The 18,765-nt window shown below is 40.1% G+C and overlaps 2 protein-coding genes across 2 annotated transcripts in view; both read left to right on the top strand.

The window, feature by feature from the left end:
* Positions 1 to 3,223, top strand: part of LOC149301646 (uncharacterized) — a 140,828-nt gene extending 137,605 nt beyond the window's left edge. The window contains exon 3 of the mRNA XM_089484144.1: positions 2,526 to 3,223. Coding sequence (XP_089340270.1) covers positions 2,526 to 3,169 — 644 coding nt within the window. The 3' untranslated portion in view covers positions 3,170 to 3,223. The remainder of the gene's footprint in view (positions 1 to 2,525) is intronic.
* The window catches only part of LOC149301645 (uncharacterized), a 337,309-nt gene that overhangs the window by 206,889 nt on the left and 111,655 nt on the right, over positions 1 to 18,765 (top strand). The gene's annotated exons all lie outside the window — the stretch shown is intronic.

The raw sequence follows: 18,765 nt of genomic DNA, 5'->3' as shown, positions 1-18,765 counted from the left end.
CCTGCCATAACACTATACCCGTATTTATGTAGCCTAGAATCACATTGGCCTATTTAGCTGCTGCATCAAACTGTTGACCCAGGTTCAAGTTGTGGTCTACCAGGACTCCTAGATCCCTTTCACACATAGTTTGTCGTAGCAGCTTTCTGTGAAATCTTGGAATTTGAAGTTTAGTGAGTCATTGCTCTCCCTTTAATAAAGATTCTAAATATCCTATCCGAAACTGTCAATTATAGGATTTTGTGGGAGGGAACAATGGAGATAAATGCTTTTTGACTCCAAATGCTCCTCAGCCCATCCCTGACCAAGATTCCTGGCTTTTTTGGCCCCTCTTCAAGCCTTTTGAGACTCTGGAGAGACTTCTTGGGTAAAATCCCTTTGTTGGCCCTGCAATGGCTTAAAGAACAATGGCAATGTTCTCTAATGTTTCTTTTCCTACCGGAGCTTGCTTAGTTCCATGGCTGATTCCAGAGGCCCTTTGTTACCCAGAATGCTGGAGTCTGGGGACGACACCCGCAAGTGCTATGCTTTTAGGGGAATTAGGTACTTAGCTGAAAGGAGATATAAAGTTTGTTTGGGGCAAGAGCGACCTTGGGATTCAGCTTAACTATACCAGGATTGGAAGCACACAAAACTCCAAAGGCATTTGAAATAGGTTTTTTATTTTTTATTGAGGGGAGAAGCATAATACACACACACAGACACACACACACACACGTAAGTGTTCACATACATGCACAAGAACTAGATAACAGGTGGGAGTGGTCATGTGAAGACACACCCAACTAAAGGTGGTGGCAGGTTTGGGTGTGCAACGCCGGTACCCTGGTGAGATCAAACTCTTTACCCAAAAAAGGCTCTGAAGCTGAATGTAAAGTTCAAAAGGGGGGAAATTTAATTTAAAGGACAAAATAAAGAGTTTTCTCCTCCCCAGCTCTAAATAAAAGATACTTTACAGTTCAGCAATCTTCCGGATGTCATCTTTCTGGGTCTGATGTTGGTTTGCTCTCCTCACTCAATGGAGCTGGTGCAGGGTCTTTCAGCTCCTGAATTCCTCTATTCACTTGCTGATGGTAACTGATTCGGCTGAGACCTGGTAACTGAAATGGCTAACTTGGTAACTAAAATGGCTAAGTTGGTAACTAAATTGGCTAAAGTGTAAGAAATGCCCTTTCCAGCTGTGTGGGCCTGTTTGCCACCAAAAAGACAGCTCTCTGCCTGCTCTCAGCAAAGACCGCTCCAAACCAAAAACCTCCAGCTACAGCAGAGCATGCTGGGAAAGGGCAAACCAAACCTGGAAATAATGCAGGTGAATCCTACAGCTCCTCCCACAAACTAATACAATGACTTTTCTACACTAAAATAATCTAAGGCCTGAACCAATGTGAAAGAAAATGCAGGGGAAAGTTTCAATCAGTCCTGGCAGGACATCACAGGTCAAGAGATGTAAGTCTTTCATAATGGTAATACTTTACCTAGGTGGATCTTGATTCCAATTGCTGAGGGTTCGAAATGGGAAGAGAAGTCAGGAGCTCATACAACAAGTGGGGTTGGCGACTGCATTGAGGTGCTTAGCCATGTAAACTGACTGTCTGTCTGTCTGTAATCGGACTGAAGTCAAACAACAGCCAGTCAGGGCAGATATTTATGCTGTAATTGTTGCTTGGGAGCAGAAACCGAGTGTCCAAAAGGGTTTAAATCGCTTTAGAATGTGTCCTGGGGGGAAGAATGGTCTGGAACCAAATTGAATGCAATGAGTGCTTGGAGCAAATAAATCAGACAAAAAGGATTAGCACACTGGCTCTCAGTCCTTCTTGGCTCTGAATTCCTATCATGTTCACAAGCCAATATACAGCACAATCTCAGGGTGACGCTCCGAGATGCAGCTCAACAATAACACAGCAGAGTACAGAAGCAAATATCCAGATATAGATATTGGCAATACACTGACCTCTTTTTACACTCAAAATCTATCTGAGTTACAAAATAATACAAATATTTGCAAGCTCTCCTCTCCGAGTTCCTTCACCTTCACCATCTCTTGTACACATAACTCTAATCCAGTCCACACCAAGCTGCATGTGACCTGTATACTGTATTGGTTGGGAGTCATATCCTGGTGCCAAACAGTAGGAAGTGACCTCTGCAGTTAGTTTGCATCATGCCTTGGGCTCTGACTCAGGACTCTATGGCAGTCTCACAGGATATGATGCCATCTGTCAATCAAAGTATTTTTGCACATGTTTCATGGAATATTTTTTCAACAGTCCTTTGACTATCTGCTTCCATGGATTCCCTCAAGGCAGTCCCCATCCAGTCTCTTCTTTGCTAGCTCCTATGAGTAAGGATAGAATCATTCCATGGATTTAGGAGCATAAGCAGCAGGGTCATGCTTGGGTTCCTCACAGCAAATTTGTTAATTTAGCCTGAAATAAGGAGGGGTTAATGAGGGCTAAATCATGGGGTAACACCCTCCTCTCTTAACTCTGATTTTCAATCTTATTTGTCATTGTCCTTCTTTACAGAAGAACATTTGAGTCATCAGAGAGTCTACACAGCAAAGACGTCACATAAATGCCACCATTGTGGGAAACGTTTTGCTTACAAGTCAATCCTTGTCATACATCAGAGAATCCACACAGGAGCAAAGCCATACAAATGCCAACATTGTGGGAAATGTTTTTCTCAGAAGGCACACCTAGTGATACATCAAATAGTCCACACTGGAGTGAAGCCATACAAATGCCAGCATTGTGGGAAATGTTTTTCGTCGAAATCATACCTAGAGATACATCAGAGAGTTCACACTGGAGCGAAGCCATACAAATGCCAGCATTGTGGGAAATGTTTTTCTCAGAAGGCACACCTAGAGATACATCAGAGAGTCCACACTGGAGCGAAGCCATACAAATGCCAGCATTGTGGGAAATGTTTTTCTCAGAAGGCACACCTAGAGATACATCAGAGAGTCCACACTGGAGCGAAGCCATACAAGTGCCAGCATTGTGGGAAATGTTTTTCTCAGAAGTCAGACCTAGTAAAACATCAGAGAGTCCACACAGGAGAGAAGCCATACAAGTGCCAGCATTGTGGGAAATGTTTTTCTCGGAGGTCAGTCCTAGTGAAACATCAGAGAGTCCACAGAGGAGAGAAGCCACACAAATCCTAACATTATATTTGTCAATAACGAATACAACAAATATATTTTCAATCCAGCAGTGCAAAGAAAAGGCCCTTGTGATCTTATTTGTAAAATTTGTCTGTCAATATGTCTCTATGTTTTCAAGTTGGATTTTGTTAAGTTTAGGTTTTAATTGCCAATAGTATAGATAATTGCTTTGGGTTGTCAATTTGGCTGGGGATTGTGGGTTGTGGTATAGGTTAGGTAGATGGGAGGTTGGGGTTTGTTGCAGCTGGTTAGAATAGTTATGGGAATTATAGCTTTTGCAATGTGTGGGATTTTGGCTTAAGAAAGTTGGGGGCAGGTATTAACAGAAAGGGCTAGTTTCTGGGAATGGCAAAAGGGGGCCTTGGTACCTGTGGGGCAGAGACTGTGGGAACTGGAGGTGGGGGCTAGGTTTGGGAGAGGGTCATGTTTTAGGTTTTAGGGGTTTTAATATATTGTTTGGATTGGAGTGGTCAGTTCTGGCTTAAACACTGAATTTCTATGTGTTCTCAATAAAGTTCTTTACTGTTTGAACACACTGGACTTTGATGCACAGAATTTCTGAATTTGCCCAAAACTGACCCTTTCTTCTCTCCTCAGTTCTCATCTCCATTCCCAGCCATAAGAACATCACAGAGACACAGACACAAATATACAGGATACACAGAGAGAGCTATATTTCCAAAGCAGAGCCTTCCTTTCCTGCCTTTCCCTCCTGAGTCCAGCTCTGCACCTTGGCCTCCATCACGGTCTCCTCAAAGGAAGAAAGGAGGGAAGGAAGGGGAGGCCACTGAACCCCGGCGCATACCTTCCTTTCCCACAAAGGCCACCAGTGGAATAAGCAACAGCATCTAGGCCCTGGCAATCCCTGTGCATGCTGAGGAGGGGCCTTTGGGACTATATGCGCCTGCACAGTCTCAGCCCCAGAAGCCATTGCTGCCCTCACAGTCTGTTCTGAGGGAGGGAGGGAAGTGGGGAGAGCCCTTGTTCATTCAGAGGAATGGCTGGAGAGGCCCCTCTTCCCCCCCAAAGAAAGGCAGGGGTCCTGCAAGGCCTCCTCTCCCTCTTTCCTTCCCTGCCCCCTCCTTGGGGATTCCTTGGGTCCCGGGTACTTGGGGGTTATTATGAGAAATGAAGGCCAGTGGGACCCTTGGAGAGAGGCATGGCCATGGAGAGGAGGGGGATCCAAAGGTAAAAAGGTCTTTGAGTGGCCCCCTCCCTCGTGGAAAGTGGGGCTGAGGAGAGACCCTCTCTTCTGATTCCTCATTTGGGGAAGAATTTTGTGCCAAATAGAAAGCATCACACAGGATAGGATTCAATGGCATTTTTCTTGGGGGGGGGGGTTCTCTGGAGTCCTGGGGGAGGAGGCTCTGGGGGGAGAGAAGAGCCAAAATCCTCTTGGCCAAAGCGAAGAGGAGGGAGACGGAGGGACCTCAAAAATCTGGCAATCCCCTGTCAACCTGGGAAATAGGCTTAGAGACCCTCAGGATCCAGATTGGGCATCCTCCCTCACATACTTATCTTTTCCTTCACAACAACCCTGCAGAGGAGGACCAATGGAGAGACCCACAGCCCCAGAAACACAACACACACACACACACACAGTTCTGGGAGCATACTGAAAGGGCTTTTGACCCCCTTAAAGAGTTGTTATTATTATTATTATTATTATTATTATTATTATTATTCTACCTTTTCTCAAAGGAATCAAAGAGGATTACAGTAATAAAATAATATACAATTTAAGAAATACAATTAAAATTCCAAACCCCCAACCCTTCTCCCAATTATAAAAACATTAATCAACCCTTAAAAATCCTATTAAACAGCAAGAAAATTAAAAACTTTCATAACACAATACAGTAAAAAAGTTTTTTGGGGCAAGAAATGGGTCGTTTTCTGAAGGAGAGGTGGGAGGGCAGGAACGATATACATCAATAACAATTTCCATCACACTAACGATGGCAAGGGTAAGGGTCAGGAGGAGGGGGAGGCAAGTCAATAGATCTAATCTAGTTTGGAAAGAGGTCCGTCTTAATAGCCTTCCTAAAGGCTTCCAAGGTGTTAATAGGACGGATCTCATCCGGAGGTCGTTCCAGAGTGAACCAACACCTTGTATCTTGTCCAGAAACTAATGGGCAGCCAGTGGAGGGATTTAAGAACCGGTGTAATGTGGGCAGTTCTAGAAGTGTCCGTAACCAACCTGGCTGCCATATTCTGTTCCAATTGAAGTTTCTGAACTTGGCACAAGGGTAGCTCCATGTAGGGTGCGTTACAGAAGTCCAGCCGAGAGGTGACTAGCGCATGTACTACTGTTTCAAGGTCTCCCAGCTCTCCGCCCCATGTCTCTGAATGATCTCACCCAGCAGCTTCATGTAAATGTTGAATAGCATTGGGGACAGAATCACGCTTTGAGGGATGTCCGACTTGAGCTCCCTCTTGGACGAAGAACTGTCCCCAAGTGACAGGAATCTGCCCGAGATGTAGGACCTGAACCACTGGAAAGCAGTGCCCCAATTCCCAACTCTCCCATATGTTCCAGAAGGATACTGTGGTCAATGGTATGGAAGGCTGCTGAGAGGCCTTCAATAGCACCAGCAGGGTCACACTTCCCCTTTTCAAAGAGCTGTCGATGCTCAAACGGAGGTCACCGACTAAGGCGACCATGGCCGTCTCAACTCTGTAACCTGTCCTAAATCCAGTTTGAAATGGATGTAGAAAAATCAGTTTCTTCCAAGACTGCTTGGAGTTGAATAGCGACTGCCCTCTCGATTACCTTGCCTAAGAATGGTAAGAGCTAAACTGGCCTGTAATTGTTTCTGTCCAGAGGGTCAAGGGGAAGGCTTTTTTTGTAGAAGTGGTTTAACCACCGCCTCTTTGAGGCAAGATGGAAGACAGCCTTCCCTGAAAGATGCATTAGTTATATTTTTAGCAGCATCTTGATGTTATCTTCCCCTGGATGCCCAGCCAAGACGGGCAAGGATCGAGAGAGCAAGTCCTATTTTTCATACTCCCAAGGCGCTTGTCCACATCCTCTGTAGTAACTGACTCAAATTCATCCAGAATAACAGTATAGGTGGAGGCTCTGGATACCTCTCCTGTCACCTCTGTCGTAAGACCAGTATCCAAATCGGCTCTTATCTGAGAGATTTTGTCTGCCAACTAGTTATTCAAAGCATCACAGCAGGCTTTTGTAGGTTCTAATAAAGAGTTCAGGGTTCTGGAAGCTATATATTAAATGGGACAGTATTGAAAAATATGTAGTTTGGCAAATGGGTGATATAACCCAAGAAAAAGGTTTAGTTCACAGAGACTGGAAGAATCTTAAAGTAAAAGTTGAAAGAATAGATGTGTATATGCAGAACATGTTCACGTCTATAAACTTCGCTGTCAAACATACTGGTGACGACCAGATGACAGACAAGCGTTGGTGGGACCCCAAAAGCCATCAACCAACTGGAAAAGGAGATTCAACAGAGGGAAAAAGACCAAAGATTGTGATGAACTATCTAGAGAACGGGATGATTTTGATAAGGGACACTTTACGGTCTACAGAAGAAGATGTAAAGATTGCTCAGCGCTCTCAATGAATGTGGTCCAGTGAAACAGGAGGAAGCAAAGACTTTTTACTAGATGAGGTGTTAAGTCCACAGCCGGTAAAAAGAAACACGTGGCCAGTTACAAGGACTGATCCAGAGAAGACTCCTAAAAAGGACAAGGATATAATTGAGTTGATAGACTAGAATGTTAAGGAAAAAGCAACATGGGACATACAGTGATTGAAATAAAACATGTATGTGAGAGTCAGGGTGACTCAGCAGAAGCAAGTAGCAACCACACAGGTGTAAAAGATAATGGAATTAACAAGTCCTGAATGCCAAGGACAGAAATGCAAAGTGGATGATTGAACACACCTGAGAATTGTTAAGTGGTCAAGGTTGAGATGATGAAATCATCAATTCTGGATAGAAACAAGAGAGCCAATGAGAGTGGATGTACACGCCCACTGGGTGGAAACTGACAAGAGAGGGTGGTTTGATCCAAGGACTATATTAATGACTATGAATCCCAATGTATTTTGTGAGTAGTAGTTGGATAGTATTGGAGTAGTATTGTTGTGTTGGATAGTTTGGAGCTGTATATAGTAGAATAAAGTAGATCTTTTATATAAGACTACTGAGTTGTCTGGTGTCTTGAGTGAAGATACAAGAGCCAGCTGGATCCTGAAGAAGTGGGAAGACTTCTGTGGAAGCAAGAGTGAGAAGGCTTGGAGAGTTTGTCAGGGTCTTCAGCCTATTCTCTGTAACTCTGCTGCTTTTGAAGCAAAGCTTTATCCACTGGCCAAAACTGGTCAGCGTTGGTGCGCAACAAGGTGGTGAGTTTGAGCCAGAGGTGAAGAGCAACAACTCCCATCATCCCTGACATAGAAAACAAATATATTGTAGTTTGCCATTAGTATAATGGAAGGTGAAATATTTTCAAAACCATACTGGGAACAGGGCAAAGTGGTTGGAGATGATGCTCCATCAATAAGAAAAAAGGGTTAAACGATTAAGTATGTTTGATAAAAACATTTAAATGGAACATATAAAGATCTAAAGTTGGGGGAAAAAAGGTTATTTAAGTGTTATTAAAATATTAAAACTCAACAAGTGATAAAGGATATGGTTATAATATGTTAAACATATAAGAAAATGATGGTAAGTTGTTATAAGAGGTAGAACTGATATTAGACATATGTTTAAAAGGGGAACATACAGGAAAATACCAAAGATATTTAAGTTGGAAATGGTTATTGATAAAACAAGTATATGAAATATATCACAAGTGTCACCTGATGTGTGTATAATGTTATATATAATGGGTAAGTATAATTGATAACTGGGAGTTCCTTGGACCATAGAACCGTTTGGTTCTGTGTCTCAATGAACCTATTAAAGGGGGGAGGCGTCTGACGGACTGACTTACAAACCAGCCAATCAGAAGCCAGAGACTCTAAGCCAATCAGGTGCTGGCTGAGGAGTTTGAAGCTTCCGCTTGGCAGTTGGGTGGAGTCAGTTAGGGTTTGCAATCCTGAGGGATGAAGCGGGAGTTCAGTGGGAGATAGTGATAGAGAGGATGGGAACAGTAGAGTCAAAGAGAGGACTGGGTTCCCATAGTTCCTGAGGGATGGTTACTTAAGGAACTGCTTTGTCCAGAGAGGGACAGGATTAGTTCTGGAGAGTCTAGAGGAGAGAGACTCAGTGGAACCAGACTCAGGAAGAGGGCTTTGGCTTACATAAGTTCTTGAGTGATAGTAATAGCCTGTGTGGTGGAGTTGTTATTATTATTATTATTATTATTATTATTGAGTTAAAACCAGACCTATATATATGTAAGAAAAGAAGACGTAATAACAACTTCATGTCAAAGATACCTTTGCCTATTCTGTGTTAAAAATAAACTTACATTCTTGTTTAACCAGCCGCTTGGTCTGTGTTTTAAAATCCATCCACACGACTGTCCTTCAAACACCCAAAGAAGTGTTGGGTCAAAATAGAAGAGAGGATTGTGAATCGTTACATCATCTATTAGAGATTTAAATCTGATTCTAGGTCTTTTCCTGCCCAGATGGATTTTTGCAGGTCCTTCTGCTGTTCTAAAAATGGTTTGTCATTAAGAAGGATAGGTATAGTCTGAAATGAAAATAGTAATTTAGGCGGTACGTTTGTTTTAACTGCCCTGATCCTTCCCAAGAGGGATAGGTTGAGTTCAGTCCATCTATTGAGATCTTGGTTGATATCACCTCATATTTTCTTGTGGTTGTCTTTAAAGAGCTCTCGGTTTTTAGAGGTGAACTCAACACCTAGATATCTGACCCTTTTTCCTACTTTAAAACCAGTCTCCTCTTGTAGATTTTCCTGATCGTTCTTTTGTTAAATTCATTGGTAAAATGTTTGTCTTATCCATTTTAATCTGGAAACCTGAATGCTGTCCCTATTCCTTTAATTTATAAAGCAGGGGATTAACACTTTCTATTGGGTCGGATAAGTATATCACCACGTCGTTTGCGTATAGTTTAAGTTTGTACTCTTCCTGCTTCATTTCCAGGCCTCTGGTCTTCTTATCTTCTTTAATGCTAGGACTCAGAGTCTCTAAAGTGGCTATAAATAACAAAGGTGAGAGGGGTATCTCTCATTACAGGTAACGCCTTTGCTTTCCCCCCATTAATCATAAGTCTCGCTGTTTGTTTTCTATAGATTGCATCTATCCAGCTGATAAAGTTATCTCCTAGAACCATTTTTCTTAAGGTTTCCAGCATGAAGGTCCAATTAACTTCATCGAACGCCTTTTCAGCCTCAAGAAAAATCATAGCTGCTTTTTAATCTGTTTTCTTCTCATAGAAGTCTATAATATCTAGTAAATTCCTCGTGTTGTTTCTAAGGTGCCTTTTTGGGAGGAAGCCTGTTTGGTCTTCGTTTATGATATTTTGTTGGGCTTTTAAAAATCTTTCTGCTAAAACCATTGCAAAGATTTTATAATCGTTGTTAAAGCGAGAAATCGGTCTGAAATGTTTCACCTCCAGCAGCTCCTTACTTTCTTTAGGAATCAGTACAATATCAGCTATCTTCCAAGAGTCAGACGTTCTTCTTTGTGAAAGTCTATTCATGATTTCTACTAGAGGTTTAATTAGCTCTTTCTGTAAGCTCTTGTAATATATTGCTCTTAGGCCATCCAGCCCTGGAGCTTTGGGTGCCTTGGTTTTACTGATTGCTTCTAGCACCTCAGGAGCCGTTATTGGTTTATTAAGTTCGATTGTCTGTTCTTCATCAATCTCTACTACGTCTTTTCTGTCCAAAGATTCTTGTATCCTCTCCTGGGAAATATATTCTTCTTTGTATAGATTTGTGAAATATTTATATAAACATTCTTTCATATGTTTTTGGTTGGAATAAATCTTGTCCTCTTCTTTAACCCTTGAAAAGATTTGTTTCTCCTTTCCCTTTTTCAGTTTCCTTGCTAACCATTTGCCAGGTTTATTAGCATTCTCAAAGTGTTTCTCTTTGATGTATCTTGATTATTTCTCCTGGTCTTCTATTAGCTTTGTGGATATTTCCTTTTCAGTCTTCTTAATCTGTTGTTGAATCATTTTGTTTTAGGGGTTTTCTTTCAGTAATTGTTCCTTATCTTTTAACTTTTCCCGTAGTTCTTTCCAATTCTTTTCTCTATTTGTTTTCCTTTCGTAAGATGGTTTCAAAGAGAAACCCCTCATTACCGCTTTGCTTGTGTCCCAGACGATCTCTGGGCTGACTTCTCCATTCAGATTTTATTCAAAGAAGGATTTAAGTGGGTTTGTTTTTGCTTTATCTAGACTTTTTCCATCTTTTAACAAAGTCTCATCTAGTCTCCATATCAGTTCCTTAGGTTTACTCTTCAAAGAGAATAAAATTGGATTGTGACCCAATAGGATTTTTGGTAGGGTTTCTCCTACTTCCACCATTGTGCTAATAGTCAGGGAAGTCAAGAACATATCTATTCTCAACCAGGATTGATGAGTGTTTGAAAAGAACGTAAATCCTTAGACAGACCATACTTGATTCTCCAGTATCTTCTAATGCAAAGGCTTCTTTTAATTCAAAGAAAGATTTCAGTAATTTCCCTTGCTTTAAGTATATTTAGTTGTCTGCCTTTCTATCTATCTGGGGGTCTATCACCCCATTTCAATCTCCCATTGTTAAGGTCCTATCGCACATATGGTCTGGCATTTGTTTTTTTCAATTTTCCAAAGAACAGGCCTTTATTTCCTAAGGGTACATAAACTCCCACCATTAGGATCTTTTGGTCTTGTAAAGTAACTTCTACACCAACCAAGTATCCATTGGGGTCTGAGAATACCTCTTTAGATTCTCATTTATCCTTTACATAAATCACTACAGCTTTTTCCCTCTTTTTTGAGGCTGCTATGTATTCTTTCCCCAATTTGGCGTTTTTTAACAATCTTATATCCTCTTTCTTCATATGGGTTTCCTGAAGACAAATTACATCAAGTCTCTGTTTCCCTTAATAATGGAAAAGTTTACCTCATTTTTGGGGTCTGTTAATTCCTTTAACATTCGATGATAGGATGTCTGCCTTTTCCCGTTTCATCCTCATATTCTCCATCTATATCTTCCTCTCTTGTGTTTGGATCTGGTTTCCTAAGCAATTCTCCTTCTTCTGTTTCTTCTTCTAAGCTCTCTTCCTCCTTTTTCTCTTCTCCTTTTCCCGGGTTTTTTTCTTTCTTCTTTCTGACTGTCCCCTTTATTAAGTTCTTTTTCATTCTCATGTAGAAAATGTCTTGCTTTTTGTACTGAGTTGATTTGGTATCTTTTTTGCTTGAATTAAAAGATAGGCCCTGAGTTAGTTCCCATTTGTAGTAGATTATATTGCTGCGCAAAACCTTAGTCAGTGGTCTATATTCCTTCCTCTTCCTTAACAGTTTCCCAGAGATATCTTTAAACAATAAAATTTCATTTTCTTCAATTCTGAATCTTGTATGAAAGTGTTGTTGGAGAATTGCTTCTTTCATTTGAGTCGTAAAAAAATAAACCACGATATCTCTGGGCAGTCTCTTCTGTTTTGCGACCCAGGAGCTTACTCTAAACATCTTGTCCACCTCAAGGAGAAATGTTTCATTATCTAGGTCCATAAATTCAGCCAAGGCCGGTATTATCCTTTTATATAGATCTTCCTCTATTCGGGAAGACCTCTTATTCTAAGACATTGCTCCCTAAATCTTTGCTCTAATTTAATTTTTTCTGCTGTATCTTCAGTATGTTCTTCTGTTAATCTCTCTATCTCTTTTCCCAATTTTTAATATTCTTCCTCCAGGAATGTCACTCTTTCCCTGGTTTGTGTTAATTCTGATGTTATCTTTTCCAGAGAGTATTTATGTTAAGCAACAGGGTGGACATTAAACCAACAGAATCCCCAGACTTTCCCTAGTCTTTAAGCTGAGGCAAATACATCTGATGTGGTCCATCTTACAGATTGGTATCGTGGCCAAAGCAAGATTGTATGCATGGACCAAAGCGACGTCCCCTTACCTTCTCACTGACGGAGAACCCGACTGGTAAGGCCTGAGCCCAGGAGGCTGAGCTATCATCACCCAGCCAGGTCTCTGTGAAACAAGCCAGGTTAGCCTCTTCGTCCAGTAGGCGATCTTGGACTATTTGCATTGTATTTTTGACTGACATGGCATTACACAAGAGCAGGGAAAAGGTCTGTGGCTGGTTTGGTATGCTCTCCAGCCCTTTTGGGATAGCAGGGTGAATGGAAGGGGAGAGAGATATCTGTCAGGGTCCTAATTACAGCCCCTCTTGCAACACAAAAGGCAGTACTTTGAAAAAGGAACAGCTTGTAATGAAGAAGATACATGCAACAGAAGTGACTTTTATGTCAGGAATGAAAGAGAGTATAAACTTATCACTTTTATATCCATATCAATTAACTCCACTCCATTAACCAATAAAGCTGATTAATTGGATAGCCCTTTCCCGCACAGCGTTCTCCCACCCTTTTCTGCTCAGTGTCCTCCCATCTGGGATTCTGGCAGCTTTTCTAAAAACAATTAAGCTCTCATGTGCCTTTTCTCAACCACTGCACCTGTGGCCTTGGACCACAGAACTCAGCCACACAACAGTTTAATTAACATTATGGCTTAACGATGTGTGTGTGTGTGTGTGTGTGTGTTTGTGTATAATGAAATCTCATCCATCCCAATCTAATATGATACCATATGAAAATATAATATGCATAAATCCATAACAACATAATACAATATAAAAATACCAATAATTCTCTATGTTCCCCCTCCTTTTACAGAGACCAGTCTTTTAAACTCAAGCCTCTGTTGGGATGATTCCCACACATTCCAATCCTAGCAAACAATCACATTCTTTAGTCATGATCTCCTTACCTCTTTCTAGTATCTTTTATTAAAGCACATATTAAGTCATATTATTTTAACCCACCATAAATCCTGTCTATCTTGACTCTAATTTAAACCTAAACCTATAACACTTATGGCATTAATCCCTAAATGCATGAATGAAGGGATTCATGACATATTGTGACTTCAGGCTGGTGCTCCATACCTGAATGGGACTGGCCCATTGTGATCTCAGACCAATGCTCCTTGTCTGCTGCCATGAGATGGAACCATTGTGAATTTAGGCTAATGCTAATTACCTGAAGGATTGAGATGTGACCATTTTGACTTCAGTCTGATGCTCCTTGGATGAAGGATTGAGACAGTACTATTGTGACTTCAGGGTGGTGCTGTATACCTGAAGGATTGAGACTGGCCCTTTGCAACCTCAGGCTCATGCTTCTTGCCTGAAAGATTGAGATGGGAGAATTGTCACTTCAGACTGGTGCTGTATACCTGAAGGATTGGGACTGGCCCATTGCATGTCAGAAACAGGGTATAAGGGTTCTGTCATAAAGGGTAAAATATTAGAGTTTGATTATTAGAGTTAAAGTAGGAGTTATAGTTGTAGTTCATAGTAGGTAATGTAGAGTGATGGGTCATAGAAAGCATGTAGTGGGAAATGTTACAAAGACAGAAGAAGTGGCTTTTACATGAAGGAGGGCGTTTGGAGAGGGGCTGGGGCTGCAGTTGGAGAATGGTTATCAAGGAGGAGTGAAGCTGGCTTGGGAACACTGCTCTTCAAGGTAAGGCTGTCTGGGAGAAGGGAAGGGAAGTAAGACAACCTTGGTATCTATGTAACCTCCCCTTGTGTTGCTTTAGCTTGGGAATTGGGGGCTGGCTTAGGGAAGGGTTGAGCAAGTTTCTTTGGACCCCAGACTTGTCTTGGGAACACCGCTCTTCAAGGTGAGGCTGTCTGGGAGAAGGAAGGAATCTCAGGAAGAGTTAAAAGTTGAAGGAATTGGTTTCAATTGTTTTGAATATTGACAAATTCAAGAGAGAACATGATGTGATTTAAAAGAATGGGGACGGATTAAAAAAATCTGAATGAGAAGAAATATTAGAAATTAGAGAAAACAAAAAGGTATGATGGGCAAAATTTATAAAGTATTATTATTGTGGGACACGAGGCAAGAAACAGTGAAAGAAGTAATGCTCAGTTGGGCAAAGGACACAGGAGACGCCATTGATTACGATAAATGGGAAAGCATATGGAAGAAAGATATCAAATTTACATTGGCACAAAGCTTGAGAGAAAACTGGTTGAAAATGTACTTGAGATGGCATCTTACCCCAATAAAAATAGCCAAAATGTATAAGAAAAGGAAGAATTTATGTTGGAAATGTGAAAAAACATCAGGCTCCTATTTTCATTGTTGGTGGAAATGCGGAAAAGCGAAAGAATACTGGAGGCAGAGATTAGATGCAATAAATACGATGCTAGAAATTACACCAGAAGAAACCCCAGGATGAATGTTATTAAGGATGTTGGAGGAGAATACAGATAAGAAGCATGGGAGGATATGGATGTCTATGTGAGCTAGCGCCAGGGTTTATACGCGAGGAAATGGGAGACAAAAGGAATACCAAAAACAGAAGGATGGATTAACTATCTCTATGATTTATTGGACAAACTATCACTCATATTGAGAGAAAATTCGGGAGAAAGTATATCAGAAGAGTGGGGGAAAGTATTAGGTTTCATTAGGAAGAAATGGGGAAATGATTTGATTATCTATTGACGATCCTTCTTGTTGCACTTTAATTTACTAACTATGTTATTCTACTGTGTATTTTAAATTTCATGATATAGGAAAATAATGTGTATTTTTGTTAGAGGGAGAAAGAGATAAACTAAGGAAGCAGTATAGAAACAAACAAACAAATAACAAAAAAGCGATATAGCTTATTATAGAATCTCGACGATGACTAATATAGCGAAAGAAAAAGAAGACTGGAAAACCTAGTGGTTATTATCTGTGTCAAAGATATCCGTATCAGATACAATATAGTAGTTGGAACATTTGGAAAGTATAGTATTGTTAAGACATTGAAGGAGGAGGGTATAAGCGAGAGAACAAGGTATAAGAGAGTATTTAGTTGGTTCATTCTCACAAAATGGAGGAAGTCATAGATAAGTAGTAATGTGTGTGTTATGAATGTAAGAGTAGAGAGAAAGTGTTAGTGTTTAAGAAGAAAGGGGCAAAAGGCAAAGTAAGTGACTGAGTTACAAACAAGAATACGACAAGAAGAATCAAGGAAAGCAAAGGTTCAGGTTAAAGAATGAGAGATTACAGAAGAAAGAAAGAGAAAGAAGAGCATCAAGATAGAGTGAGAGAAATTTATAAAAACCAGTCAGCTTGTCTAAAAATTAATAGAGAACTAACAAAAGAATTTAATATAAGAAGAGGAAGGAGACAAGGATGTCCGCTCTCGCCATTATTATTCATAACTGTATTGGAATTTTTGTTAAATAAGATTAGAAATAATTCAAGGATAAAAGGACTTAAAATAAAGGGAGAAGAAACAAAGGTGAGAGCCTTTGCGGACGACGTAGTTGTGATTCTTGAAGACCCAATAAATAATACCGAACATTTAATGTGTGAAATAAATTGGTTCGGAAGATTTAAGATCAACAAGGGAAAATCTATGATAATACCAAAAAAATTGAATAAGCAAGAAAAAGAATTATTGAAACAAAAAACGGGATTTCAAGTCACAAATAAAGTAAAATATTTAGGAGTCTGGTTATCCAATAACAACATGAATCTTTTTGATAATAATAATAATAATAATTATAAAACAATGTGGAATAAGATATGTAAATAATTGTATAGATGGTCAAACCTAAATTTATCTTTCCTTGGCAGAATAAATGCAATAGAAATGGCCACACTCCCTAAGTTTCTATTCCTTTTTATGAATTTACCAATTAGTATAACCCCAAGAATCATAGATCAATGGAATAAAGAACTTAAACAAATTATTTGGAAAGGGGGTAAAGCAAGAATTAAGTGGAACAATTTAAAAGAGAAGAAAGAGGATGTGCCATGCCAGATATAAACATCTTTAGATGGGCATGTAAGATGATATGGCTACAGGAGTGGATTAAATTAAATGATAAAACAACATTAAATGTGGAAAGACCAGACATACGATTTGGGTGGCACGCGTTCCTATGGTACAATAAAGCTTTGGTGAATAAAGACTTCAATAACAACCCAATTCGAAGAGCACTGTCGGAAACATGGAAATTGGTAAAAGCAAAATTTTATTACAAAATACTGGGTTGGGGATCAAGACAGGAGGCTTTCGCTATTAGATGGGACTCAAAAAAAGATTGGTTAAGATATAATGATATAATTAAAATAAATAAAAAACAAGAAATTTGTATGAAATCTAGGGAGGAATTGATTCTGGGGAAAAAGAAATAAATTGGTATAGTTACTATCGAATGAAATATAGATTTAATGAGGACATGAAGACAGTGGGAATTGAGATACAACAGAATTTGACGAATTAATAATAAAAGAAGAAGATAAAAAATAGCTAAATATTATAAATTATTCAGAGATAGTGAGAAAAAGAAGCAATAAAGCAATACATGATAGACTGGGCAAAGGATATTGGACATGAAATCCCATTAGAAGCATGGGAGAAAGCTTGGGAAAAACAAACTCTTTCACCAAATGTCAGGATTTAAGGGAAACATTTTAATAATCAGCAATAGGTGGTATTATACTTCAGGTAGAATGAAAAAGACGTTTAAAATAGAAACAGATAGTTGTTGGAACTGCCAAAAAGAAAAAGGAACGATGATTCACATCTGGTGGAAATGTGAAAAGGTAAAAGGGTTTTGGGAAGATATACACTCGTCCCCCGGGTTACGAAATTAATTCGTTCCGGCGCCATTTTCGTAACCCGGGGGACTTTCGTTAGCCGAATCCCCATAGGCGCTAATGGGGAAAAGCCGCGGCTCCGCCGCGGCTCCATTTAAAACAGCGCCGGCTTTTTTTCGCAAGCCGGGGAAACCTTCGTAACCCGGAAATAATTAATTAATTTTTTTTTTTTCGTATCCCGGGATTTTCGTATCGCGGCGCGTTCGTATCCCGGGGTACCAGTGTACACAGAATAATACAGCAAATTTATGGTATAAAATACAAGAAAAGACCGGAATTGTACCTTCTGAATATGACACATTTCATGAAGGCAGAGATGAGAACAAGCGATGGTGAATTATACTATACATGATAACACTGGCCAGGATATTGATAGCAAAATATTGGAAATCAAAGGAGAAGTTACAGGTAGATGAGTGGCTGTTAAGACTTAATGAGATTAGAGAGTTGGATAGACTTTCATGTACTCTGGAGGATAAGAAGAGAGACAAAATAGAAAAGGATTGGATGCAGATAATGACGTATTGGGAGAAAAGATGGGCTGAGGATAAAAACATGATCTGATATTATGCATAAATATCAGCAAAATAAAATATGTGAAGAGAGCCGGAGAAGAAATATTTTTCAAGGAAATCAAAGTTATAAGGATTATTGGATAAAATTAGGAGAATACGTATGGACATACAACCCTTTGTATATGAAAACAAAGGGGGAAATGTGATAATTCAATGGGGGGATTGTATAACTTCATTGCAAGAAACAAAAAGAAGTGTGATAGGCAACACAGATAAGCTCTTTTAAAGCAAGAAGTGAAGAAAAAGCAGAGAAAGAAGATCAAATGTCTTCTGTGTTATTGAAGTTTGCATTTATGTGACTTGCATTGATGAAGACATTATTGAAAAAATTAATAAAGATATAATGTAAAAAACAACAACAACAAAACCCAGCCCTTTCTGTCAGGAAGTTCCTCCTAATGTTCAGCTGGAATCTCTTTTCCTGGAGCTTGTATCCATTGCTCCAGGTTCAAGTCTCTGGAGCAGCAGAAAACAAGCTTGCTCCCTCCTTAATATGACACCCCTCTAAGTATTTAAACAGGGCTATCATATCACCTCTTAACCTTCTTTTCTCCAGGCTAAACATCCCCAGCTCCCTGAGTCGTTCCTCGTAGGGCAGGGTTTCCAGATCCTTCACCATTTTAGTCACCCTCCTTTGGACACACTCCAATTTCTCAATGTCTTTTTTGAATTGTAGGGCCCAGAACTGGACACAATATTCCAGGTGGGGCCTGACCAGAGCAGAATAGAGTGTCACTATTACTTCCCTTGTTCTAGACACTATACTTCTATTGATGCAGCCAAAAATCGCATTGGCCTTGTTAGCTGACGCATCACATTGTGGACTCATGTTCAACTTGTGTTCTACCTGGACTCCTAGATCCCATTCAGCCATTTGTCACCCATCCTATATCTGTGCACTTCATTTTTCCGCCCTAAGTGCAATACCTTACATTTCTCTGTGTCGAATTTCTTTTTGTTCGCTTGGACCCAGCTTTCTTGTCTGTTCAGGTCATTTTGAATTTTGATCCTGTCCTCTGGGGTATTATCTACTCCTCCTAATTAGGTGCCATCTGCAAATTTGATAAGTATTCCTCCATTTCTGTCATCCAAGTCATTGATAAAGATGTTGAATAGCACTGGGCCCAGGACAGAGCCCCACTGGACACTCCACTGGTCACTTCTCTCCAGGATGAA

Source organism: Sceloporus occidentalis, unplaced genomic scaffold (assembly GCF_023333645.1).
Source record: "Sceloporus occidentalis isolate IW3139 unplaced genomic scaffold, rSceOcc1.0.p SCAF_21, whole genome shotgun sequence".
Classification (NCBI taxonomy): Eukaryota; Metazoa; Chordata; class Lepidosauria; order Squamata; family Phrynosomatidae; genus Sceloporus; species Sceloporus occidentalis.
The sequence above is the reverse complement of the archived record's forward strand: the minus strand, read 5'-3'. Positions and strand labels throughout refer to the sequence as shown.